A 13,994-nucleotide genomic window follows, 5' to 3' on the forward strand; every position below is an offset into this window, starting at 1 on the left:
TGTGATAATAATGAAATGTCATTTCTATCATAACCAAAAGAGGTTATTATGGCATCGCCACTTTTCCAATCATTACCTTGGTGTTCATTGTTACAACACGAAGAAGAAAATCCAGAAGAGTCAGAAGTGATATAATCATTTACAGGATTGTATTGTATTTCAATACATCTTCGCCAATATTTGAACAAAGAGAGCAAATGCTCCTTTTTGCATAGAATGAAACTAGACTGAATTCCATAACACATTCCAAGATTTTATCATACATCAAAATACAAATGACTGTGTTTACAGAAAACGAGTGCAGTTTCAATTCTTTCAAAACCAGCCCTACTGGAAAGAACAAAGTTTCCTACAGTGTGTTCACAGTGTGGTCACATAGTCGAGTATGTGAAAACGCTCGAATTTAACAGTGTGGAGATGATTTCACACTGTGGTTTGGTTTTCACAGAGTGTTCACATGGTAATGTTCTGAGTCACACTGTGAATTGATGATTCAATATGTGTTCACACTCTTAAAACGCTCGAATTTAACAGTGTGAGGAGATTTCACACTGTGTTTCTCACACTGTGGGACACTGTGTTCTTCTTAGCAGGGAGGGTGCGTGGATAAAACAGGATCAAAAGCTTCTCGGATGACATGGATGACGTCAAGATTTGTTATGAGGCTTTTCTGGCATGAAGTCACCATCGATGTATTTGCAGGAAAACTAACGTATACTAGTAGATGTACCATTTTTGTTCTGTAATTACCATCGCCTTGTATTTCTTTAAAGAATCTAACGAATACAATTATCGAACTTGTCATTTACTGAATTACTATGATCCCTTCAGTTGTGCCCCCTCCCTCCCCTTATACGCTGCTATAGACCCTTGTCAAGATGTCAAATTTCCTGATGCTCTATGTAATGATAGTTATTACAGAATGAAAAGAATGCATGATATTCTTATATTTGTACGCGAATTCTGCACAAAAAAAAATATATGCCTTCCAAGGTGTCCCTACAATGTCTCCGAGAGGGCGAGAAGGGGGACAAAAAGCCTGTAAACGATTTGGATCACACAATTAGACTTTACGAAATTGCCTGAATATAGTCTAGCACTTGTCGATATTTCATCATACTTCAACCATTACTTGACACTAAACCTTATACACTAGATTATATTGCCACTTTTACGCCGTCTCTCGGATATGAATTAATATCACTTCAAGGAAACAGGAAGGACTATGCGTCGACTCGTTGTGAATTACCGAAGCCATATGTCGAGATTTGGTGAATTTGTTAAATTGAATGTTAGTCAAATTGCATGAGATTGAAAGGACTGTATTCCTGCGTTCAGAGCACTATTGCCTTGTTAAAAACCCAGGGTTAGGTTAGTCTTGAGTTAATAGCACGGGTGCATGTCACGAGCTCAACACCCACGAGTCATACCGCTCACGAGTCAGACAGCCCACGAGCCAGACACTGGGTGAACAAGGCCCATGAGCTTGACATCACCAGGTTCACAAGATATAACGTTCACTAGCTTGACACAAGGCAAATACAGGGCCCACGAACTGGACACTAGAGGCAAATAAGGCACATGAGCTCGATACTATAGACAAAAAAAAAAACCCACAACAAAAACGAGCATCACAGAAATTATGTCTACGGGCGCTTTGTCAAGTTTGTCGATCTTTTTTGCCTATATAATAGTGTTGATCTCCTGCTATTTAGCCTAGTGTCATACAGCTTCTTACTTTAGTGGCCAGCGTGTGGTCCAGTTTTACTTTGGTGTCTAGCTCGTGGGCTATGTAGGGCTGTATGATTCGTGCATGGGTGTAGGACTCATCTGTAGGTCTTTTTTTTTCAATATCTAGCTCGTTGGCCGTATGAATAACGGTTCGTGGGTCTAACTCTTGGGGTGACCCCAATAGCACGGTGTTCCGAGCTGACTGAGAACAAATCAAGAGATGCTTGATAATGAAGCCCTATCATCCCACAGTTGATAACACGCATTATAAACCAGTATACACTGTATCATCATACGTATGCATCGCTGTATGTACGGTAAAAGTTTCTTGCCAAACACTGAGATCGTATAACATGTACATCTTAAAGGAACATTATCACATCACACATGATAACATCAGCACAAGATTTCTTTGCGGTTTTTTTTTTTTCAATTCAAAATGTTCATATGGATTTTAAAGATCATATTCTTCAAGTTTTTCAGCATCATTTCTAATTGACGGAGATGATCTGGATTGCTCATCATGAACGTCACTCTTGATCTAGTGCCTGAAAAGACCATTTTCTTCATTTTTTGAAATCTACAGACGTCAAGTTAAAGAAATCAGTTTGCCAGAGTGCGTAGCACGCAAAGCACAGGTCGTACTGTTTGCTTCTCATCGCTCTTACATTTACTGGTACTCCCTTCTTCTCTCTCCCTGCATTCTTTTTTTCTCATACTCAATTCATGAAGCCTATTTTAGGATTGGTTGATTTCTACGTATTTATACATAATATCAGTCTTTCCCGGCAATGTCCGGAGACTGAATCAACAGTTCCAGAGGAAAACAAAAACAAAAACAAAATACTGGGAAGGTAACAGTGCGAGCTTTGAGTTAGATGAAGTGGCAAAAATGTAACATTGAGGACATATGTAATCCTGTATCCCTTAAAGGGAAAATCCAGTCCAAGTATAAGTTGGTCTGATTAGAAAAAGTAAAATAATTCGAGTTCAACGGTATAATTCTGATCGAAATCGGATGAAAAATAAGGAAGTTATGACATTTTGAAGTTTTGTTATTTTTTCGGGAAACAGTTCTTGAACAGTCAATATGAATATGCAAATGGCAAAGTGAGCATGTCATTCCTTCACTACGATACCATATAGTTTGTTGATAAAATTGGGAAATTTCCAGTTTTTCATTAAAACGCAATTATGCCCGAGGCTCAAATCCTGGTATATCTAACTGATCACTATTCTGAAGTTATTCAACTAGAAATAACATCATGTTTCAGACTTCCATGACAGAAACATTGAATTTTCGTCATTCTTTTTTTTTTTGCACGCGATCAATGGAAAATTATGAGGGTGTGACATGGTTAGCTCACTCATTTGCATATTCATATTCACTGTACAAGAACTGTTTTGCAGAAATTAGCAAAACGATTTTAGTCAAATTTTTATCGTTGAACTCGTAAGATTTTACTCTTTTTTTTATCAGACTAACTTATAGTTGGACTGGATTTCCACTTTAACTTTCCATCGTCAGATCAAACGCTTTGCCTATATGTGTTATGTAGTTTGCACTGTGTTCTCTCGCTTAAAGGGCTGGTATAGTATTGGTGGAGATGAGGATTTGGGCTTTTATGTTTTTTTGCGAGATACCAAGAAACCACTTATGAAATAGAACAGAGGATACCATTCAATGAGGAATTCAAAGTTTATTTGATGAAAATCGGTTTTGGATATGCCGAGACATCCAAAAACAAAGCAAAACAAAGCGATCGTAATAAAAGGTGGATGGCTCTGTTTTGGCTGTCTCAGCCTTTTAAAAACAATTTTTCATCAAATAAATGTTGAATTTTTCTTGGAATTACATGCTCTTTCACATTTCTACTTATCTCACCAATATATGTTAGAAACCTGAAGTTAGGTCTCAACCATAACTATACGATCCCTTGAACCTTTAACTTGGACTTCAATTGTGGATGAAGTGTACTCTGGGTTCTCATTTGTTTTGGTTGTTACCTAATTTGTTACAATTAATAACCCTCTCGTGCCATCTATCTATTTACTATCCCTTCCTCAGCTAGATTCTCGTCTCTGAATCATACTACGCGAGTTTTAGATTTGCGACGCTATAAATGTTCACGACGCGCCTCATCCGGGTCTGAGAATGGAACCAGCTGTCTTGCGCATGCGTAGAACATCTTATCTTTTGTTTATTCATTCATTCATTTGCTTCATAGCTTTGTCTTCGCGTTCTCGTCGCAGATCTAAAGCTCGCTTATGTATGTCAGTAGTCTTACGTAAGCAGGCGACCACAAAATGCATATACCTCTATGAAGGTGTCCTTCCAACTTCGGTTGTCCGATTTTTTTTTTTTTTCATTTCTCGCTTGTCTCATCCCTCCCTCTGGCACAAAAACCAATATCATCACCACCTCCGCCACTACTACAACTACCACCACCATCATCACGACTACGCCCTGATCTAGTTCCCCCTGTAGAGGAGGAACCCACTGAAGGTGCTGTACTTATAGGACGCGTCGCTGTAGACGGCGAATCTTTCGGAGGGGCTGAGGCGAAGGTACACCCTGTCCCCCTTCTCCAGGGGCAGGATCACACTCTGACTGTCCATTACGTTCCTTTCGCTGGCGTCGGAGAAGATGGCAGTGACCACGTCTTCGTTCTTCATCAGGACGACGCCCAGGTGACGGCCGTCGTACGACCTCAGGCTGGAGGAAAACCAGAGAGGTGAAAATGTATTTAATCATGATCAGTCCTTGCGTAAGCCAAACGCCGATTTCCTAATTGTGACATTTTTGTTTGTTTTATTCATTTATGTAATGGTTCTTCTAATTCAATCATTTAATGTTTGCTTGCTCGTTTTCGATGGATTTTTTTGGAGGCTTAGCTACATAGTAATGTGTATTTTTTCCACTTCATTTTCAAAACTTCCCACAAGAACCGTAGGATCCCGAATTTCTGTTTGTGGTGGAGTTTAGACGCAGTGAATTAAACTGGACATTTTGATATTTCTTATTTTCCAGTACAATTGGTCAATTAAAATCACTAGAACATCACGCTTCGAAAAAAACCTACTAGATTTTGACTTCAAATCTTCTACTCTAGAATTCAGACTGCAATCAATTCAGATTTCAACACTGATTTTTTAACCAGGTGATTCAAGTATATGCTACTTTAACCCGTTCCATACTAAATTCTGAAATCCCCATAGACTTAATACACAGGCCACCAGGTTCCCGTATGGAACGGGTTAAAAGAGTATTATCCTAAAGGATGACCGTGATGCGATCCGTGAAAGCTTAAAAGGGGTTTACAGTTTGGTCTCTATCCTTAGATTGGGCTCTTCATTATTTCAATGTGACAAAAAAATCAAAATATAATGAGGAATATAACTTTCAAAAGTTGAATAATATTATTAACGGAATACCGTTGCCTGCTTATCAGCTGGGCAAAAGAGAAGAGTCACACTGAGTGAAACACGATGAAAATAGGCTAATTCTTTATATTCATGATCTCTTCCGTAAGCTAGTATGCATACAGGAGCAGACACAGTCACGACACATTTCTATCAGACACAATTTGTGTAGGCATAAACGGTTGCAGTTCGATATTCCAAAGGTTCGTTAATCAGAAAACACATGAGGTTCGTTAGTATGCATTTCCTCTTTCTTTTTTCTTCAACAAACCTTTGGAATAGCGAACCTTCGGAATAAATCACATAATATTTTCATTATCATCATAACCCCACATCATCTAAACGTTAGAACGCACATTCATAAAGACACACACACATACATACATACATATACATACATAATTATAGTTACAATACATACGTCATGTATGCCTATATACAAATACATATACACACATGCATACATACATTTATACATTCATACATACAAACATTCGTACTTTCATACATACATACATTCATAGGGCTTACATAATGGGTACATGCACACGCACATGCATACAATATTGTAAACTCACTGAAATGTGATAAAGTAATAGCCGTTTATCTCGCAGACAAAAGTGCCGTTCTCCGCGTTGAAATCGCGACCTTTGTTGGCGAAGACGTGCTGAAAAGTTATCACCTGGGCTTCGCTGGTGCCGAACATCGACCTCGTGCTAGCTGCGGAGAAGGCCGACTTGCGTTTTCCTGCGGGATAGCAAAAAGTACGTATTAGAAGGTGCCTTTATATTTTTGCTTTGTTTTATTTTATTAATTTTTTTTTTCGTTACTGATCGAAAAAATTCCACAATATATCATTTCTACTACTGTACAATGTATAACTTGTCCGGTGTTAACAGAACCGCCAAACGAAGTGCAGTTTCATACTCAAACTCACTTGAAGTATTTGGGACTCCAAGGATATCCTCAGCCAGGATATCAATCTCCTCTTCGATTGTGAGACTGTCGTCGGTGATGTCGGCATCGGAACTTGAAGTCAGGTTCGACGTCGTGTTCATGGATGAGAGTATGTCCATGATCTCGTGGGCCAACTTGCATTGGATATCAAAATTAATTCACAGATAATCACAACTGCACGTAAATCACCTTACTGGCAACTGAATTGTAAATGTCAATGGAGATGGGGCTGCAAGGATTCCCCAATTGCTATCTGAGTATATAAGTTCAAGCTTATTCAATTCAATTCAATAGTTTATTTACTTCCATCATTAAAAAACAAACAAACAAGAGAACATCATTCAAAGCGGTACAAGTTGTCGACTTGATAAGGGCGGGGTTTTTTTCAAATACGATGTAAAGTATATGCACGAATGATATGTCATAAAAAAGAAACAATGCACTTTGTCATGGCAGCAAAAAAGTAAATAATCATAACGATGGAAAACAGTGTGCCACTAAAAAGCCAAGCTTGTAAGACGTGAGCACTGGAAACAACGACAGCACCAATTTGTTATACAAATAAAATATATTCATATCAAATTCTTCTATATTTATTGTACATTTACTAATTGATATATGATGCTGATACTATAAACAATACTTACCTTGATCTTAGCATGCAAACACATAAACTATTTAGCACATTCAAGGCACAGACACCATTTGGCCGTGTATGCCAGGAAAATTGACCAAAAAGGAAGATATACGATCAAAACAATAACGACAACAACAACAATAGCAACGAAAAACAGAAATAAGAGAAATGAAGAAAAATGCACACACTCAGTTACTGGTTAACGAAGAACGAGGAAAGAGGAGCTGGGAAGAATGAAAAAAAAAAACAGGAAAAAGAAAGGAATGGAAAAGGTCTGTGGACACGCTACAAAATCTCAAGGACAATTGAAACATGGCGGATTTTTTCCGCTATAAACGGAATTAACTGGTATAAATGGAAAGCAAATATTTTTAAAGTTTATATTTGAATGTAATTAACTTAACAGATTCTTTTAATTCATTATCAACGCTTATTCATTCTTACTCATCGAAATCAAATCTTATGTGGCAAGTTTTAACACTTCGCATCATTTACCGAGTTAATTTATACAACGTACTTATTATTTCCCAGTAAATCGAGAGTTAATGTTTGTGCTACAGAAGCTACAATGTACGGCTGATAGAAATCAGTGCTAGAGTACAAGATAGTCAAATTCAGTCGCAAGTACTGTAATACACAAGGATATGAATCTAATACCAATAAAGATTCATAATTATAGCGCTTTAAACTGTATATGATTACAACACTGCGCAAGCTAAGGGTCAGTAGTCGTAAAATTTTGCAGTCAGTGTAGCGGTCACTCCGTTGCGGACAGACCACTTTGCGTTAGAACGCTTCGAGAGTATACATAATAGGACCCGTATAAAAGATATGCGGGTTTGTGTTTGTTTGTTTTTGTTGCTGTTGTTGCTGCTTTTTTGTTTGTTTGTTTGTTTTTTTTACCTCATCAGATATTTCTTCAACGTTGTCAGTAGCGGAGATTTGCCGCTGAAGATCACGAGCTTGTCTCTTGCCTCGTACCACGGATGTGTCGTCCGCGCGGCCGCTGTCCACCCTAGTGTCCTTCCTTGGAAGCGTGATGTCCACTTTTGATTGCAACATCTAAAGAGAGAGCGAGAGAGAGGGGAGAGGAAGGAACAAAAATAAAACAATGAGAGAGAGAGAGAGAAAGAGGAAGGGAGAAACAGATCGGAATGAAGAGATAATGTGGGAAACTAAGGGAAAATACAAAGCCATTAAACGGGGAAATGAGAACAAAGGATAATGGAAGAATTTAAATAGCACAAGAGAGGAAGAAGGAATATTACAGTAATAGAGAAAACAAAAGGCGGAGAAGAAACGACAGAAGATAAGTTCGGCAGTGCTGAAAATGAGGACTTTAATTTACTCCCAAGTACAATAATGTAGTGTCAGCGTCAAAACATAATCATACATAAAGGACGTTTAGGAGAAGAAAACAGATAACATTATAAACAAAGTCACTAACAAGCCAATTGGTATTCTTACTGGAATCACATTTGATAAAGCTTGCTCAGCATGTCAGTTATTTGATAGCAGTAAAGACCAAAGTAGTTGGAAGAGGCGTTTGGGTCAGTAAATTCTTGATACTGGATCCGATCTCCATGGGAATGGTCGCTGTAAAGGAATGTGGGCTGACTCTCATCTTGACAGTTAACTGACACCAGACAAGCCATATAAAACGCAAGTATAACTCGGGTAAACATGTTCTGACTTGTACCATCAAATTACTATTTTCTGTTGGTGTTGTTGATGTTGTTGTTGTATATTCTTCTCTGTAAGAAACCAACCTGCACTTTTGCCGCAAGCTGTGAATTCTGCTCGTTCATTTCAGACAAAACTTTCCCCAGGAGTTCAGGGTCAAATGTCTCATGGCTGTCGACCACGGTCATGGGTGACGGGCGCAAACCTGCAAGCTCCGCCTCCCGGTTACCTAGATATTCGTTAAGCTTCGACATTCTGGTCTCTATGGCAACCTCCGGATCAAACGCTTCAGGCTTTTCCGCGTAGAGCGAACCGAAGAAGCGTTCAAACTTGCCCAGCATTTGGGTTAGTTCATCGTTCTTCATCTGGAGCTCAGCAACCGTCGGTGACGACTCCATTACTTGCTTTATGTTCCTAAAACGGGGTGAAATCATCAATCATAGCTTTGATATAACATTGAAATCAGCATTATCTCTATCAATTTCTTTCGAGTTGCAATACATCACGATAGAGATGTGTGAACTTTAATCTTTTACTGTGGCACTGTAGAGTGAGTTTTTTGTTTTTTTCTTCACAGCCAGGTCACAACGACGACCTTTAATTTTACAAATCAAAGGAGTTGAGATAAATCATATTTTTCATTTTATCGGTTGTTGTAAGTTCATGCAACCATTATGTCCTGTCTCTGTCAGTCACACATTTTCTCAAAAGAGTGGATTGTCATGACAATACACAACTCATTGAAGACAGGTATCACTGCAGAAGGTGGACCTATCCAAGATTATTACAGTATTTTTTATTTGTTTTTTTTCTATCTTTATATAACTCACTGAGATACCAAGACTCCCATTATCGTTTCATAATCCATTTATAACAAGCCTTGCACAACCATAACCTGACACTTTCATTTTCTTCCCTGTGTTGATGTGATGTGGACTGAAATAATGATTACAAAATGATCTGACGGTGATGTCGAACATACTTTCACATGATTTTCACCAAAGATGCATGGTTATGTCAGTTTCATATAACTTACGCATTAGCCATCTGTAACTGTGATTCCAATTGATCGATCCGAAGACCGATATACTCTATCTGTTGATCGACAGAAGTTGTTGTCTGCTCTTCTGAACCCTTGACGAAAGACTGCGGGGACTGTATCACGTGGGCAAGTTGGGATTTCCCCATCTGCCTCAGGCACGCCACGACAGGGTACAAAGTGGATATGAAGAGAGGGAAGGTAGCCTTGGTTACGGCATAGCATTCTGACTTTGAGGTCGCAAACATTATTCCACCGTGTATGCTGTTGTTTACTTTCGTTTTACACTATATACATACATGTCATGTATCGTTATAAATCAGATTAATATGCTGAGATGATACGTTGACGTGCATGGAAAACTCACACCACTTTAAAATCTCTTCAAGAATGGAAAGATCTGTCATGGCTTTTTGGGATAAAAAGTGCTTCGCCCTTCAAAAACGGGACTTCAAAAAACAGCTCTGACAATACGATACCACCTGTTTCAGCACATTATTATACGTATCATCATTATAACCTGGGCTCCACGCTGACTTCACATTCATTTTTCTTACCCTTCGGTAACCTTACCCTTATGTAAAACTTGCCCGACACAAAAATAGGGAAAAAAGTCAAAAATAATCCTTTCTAAGTAATCTTAACAACATAAGCCTCTATAGGTATGGCATATTATGAGGTTGCATCTTCAATCTGGGATTTCAAGAGCTGTGATTTGTTTCGCATTTGAATATTTTAGAAACGAGGTTTAACAGTACAGTCGGATGGGCATTACAATGATCTTTATGGACGTTGCTAATGAACGTTCTTTTGATACTTTTAATATCCTTTCTCTTTATATTTCTAAAAGGAAAACATGAAGAGGAAGGAGCCCAAATCCTAATGTTTATGATTTTGATGAGGAAGTTAGAGCAAGCTGTTTATTTTGGCTATTGATCATACTAAGACATGAAAAATGCAATTCGTTTTGTGCTACAAGGAAGGGGGAGCGCAGAGAGTAAAGGAAAGATGAAAAATTTGCGCACTCTCCGTGACCACCAAACAGACGACAAAAAATTAATTGGCGCATGAATTTGAATGATCTGGTTTGGATTATATAATAACATATAGGCCTACATGTCAACAGTCAACTACCATGATTATCCATTTCATTTTCTAGAAGACTACAACAGTTTGTGAGGTCACAACAGGACAACAATATTAAGAATTTGTCGACAGAATTTAACATATTTTCATATTCTTAGCAACATGAAAGAGCGCATGACTTACCTCTTTCAGAAAGCAGTGGAAGAATATTGCCCTTAATGTGTGCCAGTAACAACTCTCAAGTCGAGGGAATGTGTACTCTATATATTCCTAAAAGAAACTTTGCGAAATTCACTTCATATTTTCTTTATAATCGTTGTCCTGCAGGAATGTCACAACATGTTGTCTTCTTCTCATCCAGCAATGACGGCACTGACATCATTTTTTTTTTTAATAATGGCGGATTTTCCTCAAACTTCACTGATGTGTTCGCCCAATATTGCTGCATCAATTTACACATATTGGATAAACTTGTCATTAAAATTATAGCTCCCGGAGTCTCATTAACAAAGCCTTGCAAAACATTCAAATTCCTATAGTAGTTGAAAGAGATGTGGTATACATCGAAGCGTAAATCGGAGATCCTGATCTGATTTGGGTTGAAATCTGCCCAGTCCTGACTTTGTTGGACTTTGTTGTCACTATTACTATCATCATTCGAATTCTTTTATCATCGCTTTTGTTATCAACTTTACTGTTTACGTATAATAAACAACACATATTAAAGTAATAAATGCAGCACTAAAATTTGATGCACTAAGCTTTGACTTGAGGTTTAAACAATGAAGTCGTCTATATATTGCTTAATTATGAAGATTGAGGCTTGAATCTCTGTGCCCATGGTTATTCAATTCAATTTATATCACAAAATCATAAAAAGCAGGGTTATAGATAAAATATCAGTGAGAAAAAGGGTTGTCTTGTTTCTGTTTAAAATGAGTTCAAATAACGTTGAAGATGATGGTAAAACAGAGTAAAATTAAACAATTGGGAACATAGAAGTTTCATCAAAATCAGATACACAAAAAAAAGTCTCGGAATTTGCAATTTCAAACGGTTTTACCAATTTCTCGCATAGTCTGAGTTGATCACGTTACACATTAAAAAAAAATGTTTAAAAAAGTTGTATTTCGGGTTGGTAATTTGACATCAACAGCAACCACTTCCCCCCCCCCCCCCCCATCCAAACATGAATAATGTAAGTTCGATAAAAATCAGTGTTATTATAGATATATTCAACGAGAAGAGCAAGAGAGCGTCATTCATTCTTGCGACCACTCTATGCACAAAGTACTGTCCTTAATGATGATAATAAAAATGGTTACTTAGGAGTATGCTCCTTAGCTCTCAAGCCTTTTAAGAATAAATCAAAATACCTTTTTTTTTTTGCTAGTCTAAGAAACAGATGTGCAATCACCATCGTCCCGTTTCTGCATAATTGTCGTAATATTGGTCATCCTCATCTTGTTAGTCTTTCATGAAACAGGTGATGCAAATTGATATAGATTGTTGTCGTCGTCGTTTATTCTATAGTCTCGTCGTCAATCAATTAGGTTGAAAATGATCTGTTGTCTGTTCCTTCTCCAGTTTTATGTGTCTTCCACTTCGTGTGTTCTTATCAAAGTTTGTATTATAAGTCTCTGGTGGCTCCTCTGCTCACTCGCCAATCTATTCATATATCTATTCATTTATTAATATATTCTCTTTTAACTGATATGTCCAGGTTTAAGCAACCGTACTATCATCTACTTGTGAAAACTTCTTATGAGTAATTTTTCTGCCTATACTCTATAATTGATTTTTATGTTTGATGTATGCAAATTCTGACTTTACATGAATCCCGCCATTCTTGTAATTTAATAACACAACCCAATTTTAATGCCAGGTATATTATACAATGCTCTCATTTTCATTTTATGTCAGTAAACATGGAATTTATCACTTTGGTAAATATCTGTGTGCAAAGAGATTAAAGACATTTTAACCTGTAGGCCATAAAATCATCACCTAATTTTGGCGATGTTATTACAATGTGACTGCTAGGAATACCACAAAGTAGGCAAACCAAGTGAAACTTTAAAATTCAATAACTACTCTCTAAAAACGAGTGAAAATATTCATTCTTAAAGGAGTGAATACAAAAAAGAGTGAATTTAGAGTGAAATTGGAGTAAATGTTGAGTGAAAACTGTTTTCACTCGTTTTAGAGTGACCTCAGGGATCACTCCAAAATGTTCGAGTGATCCCTGAGGTCTCTCCAAAATAAGTGAAAATGAACATTTTCACTCAAAATCCACTCCAATTTCACTCTAAATTCAGTCTTTTTTGTATTCACTCCTTTAAGAGTGAATATTTTCACTCGATTTTTTTTTTAGAGAGTAAGGTTTGTTTTATTGTGAAATTTCCACCATTCTCTTGGTTTGACTGTACTCAATATAAAAAAAAAAATCAAACGTGCCATACGAATTGCACTGCTAACTCTGATGTCGCCACCTGATAAATCGGGCAATGTTGGGCGAAATCGTGTGCTTGAAATCTTACCTGCACAAGCATACAGCATGACCAGAGAACTACCTTCAGGAACGCGACATCGGTACCCATGGTGACTATTCTACCTTTCAGCATAGCCGGACGTTCGAAGGTTAGGTGGCCTGAAGTCAGTTGTGGGCATTCGATCGGCGCTTTTGTCGACTGAAGACAAGGTGTTATAATAGCTCCGTCAGACCTTTGATTTCATGCTCTAGACCTGGGCTCCAAGAGGTTGGTACTGATCCACCCGGCTGCCGTATGCGTGCATAAGTGTTGTGCTTTCGCCGTCCCATGTGCCCAGTCATGGGGATATGACCTGTTTGTCAGGCCTGACATTATAGTCCCATGACTTTTGACGACGCACGATTTGTGTAAGCCTATCCATCCAATTACCTCGAGAATTGCCGCTTCACGCTGGATCCGGTTACAGATCGAGATCATATTTTATTGTCACAACCCAGATTGTTAGGGGAAAAGATACAAACCTACAAAATGAAGACGTGCTGACTGTTTGACATGTTAGGGTAACCCTCGTGCCACTAGAGACTTAAAACATGTAAAAACTCGTCCTTCATTATCGTCTGGTTTCGTCCCGTCACGATTGTTTCACGCCACAAGCCTACAAAATAGCTCTTTTTCCTCCCCAGTCTCTCCCAATATTGTTTGAACAAAACATACTTCATTACATGGCGTTGAAAGATAACGCATTGTTGACTACGTCCCAACCCGGATGTGCGGAACGAGATGAAGTTTAAAGGACTTTTAGGGGGCAGAGGAGCAAAGAGTATGACTCCGGTAGAATGACGCAGAAATGCATAAGTTTAGCCCGTTCGAGACGGGATAAAATCGTTTAAATCGTTCAAATCGTCACACCTTATGGAGAGACTTGGCATCTAACATTCGCAGTACA

At 38.1% G+C, this 13,994-nt stretch overlaps 1 protein-coding gene across 1 annotated transcript; it reads right to left on the reverse strand.

Annotated features, from left to right (window-relative positions):
• Positions 1-2,179: 2,179 nt before the first annotated feature.
• Positions 2,180-13,274, reverse strand: LOC139734476 (uncharacterized). Its single transcript, XM_071645259.1, has 7 exons — positions 13,097-13,274; positions 9,468-9,619; positions 8,518-8,845; positions 7,652-7,810; positions 6,092-6,245; positions 5,733-5,901; positions 2,180-4,447 (listed from the first exon to the last, which is right to left on the reverse strand). The coding sequence occupies exons 1-7, from the start codon at positions 13,178-13,180 to the stop codon at positions 4,204-4,206; spliced, it is 1,290 nt and encodes a 429-aa protein (XP_071501360.1). The 5' UTR covers positions 13,181-13,274; the 3' UTR covers positions 2,180-4,203.
• Between the last annotated feature and the right edge of the window lie 720 nt (positions 13,275-13,994).

Source organism: Diadema antillarum, unplaced genomic scaffold (genome assembly GCF_040938485.1).
Source record: "Diadema antillarum isolate AM-2024a unplaced genomic scaffold, OU_Dant_1.0 seq00000527_RagTag, whole genome shotgun sequence".
NCBI classification, from domain to species: Eukaryota; Metazoa; Echinodermata; class Echinoidea; order Diadematoida; family Diadematidae; genus Diadema; species Diadema antillarum.

What these genes read in the sequence shown, in the direction of transcription:
- LOC139734476 (XM_071645259.1), bottom strand. Translation starts at nt 13,180, where the DNA reads ATGCTGAAAGGTAGAATAGTCACCATGGGTACCGATGTCGCGTTCCTG. An exon ending in CAGTTACAGATGGCTAATGC is followed by an intron (nt 8,846 to 9,467) that starts GTAAGTTATATG and finishes ACCCCGTTTTAG; the next exon opens with GAACATAAAGCAAGTAATGG. An exon ending in TTGAAGAAATATCTGATGAG is followed by an intron (nt 6,246 to 7,651) that starts GTAAAAAAAACA and finishes ATCCAATGCAAG; the next exon opens with TTGGCCCACGAGATCATGGA.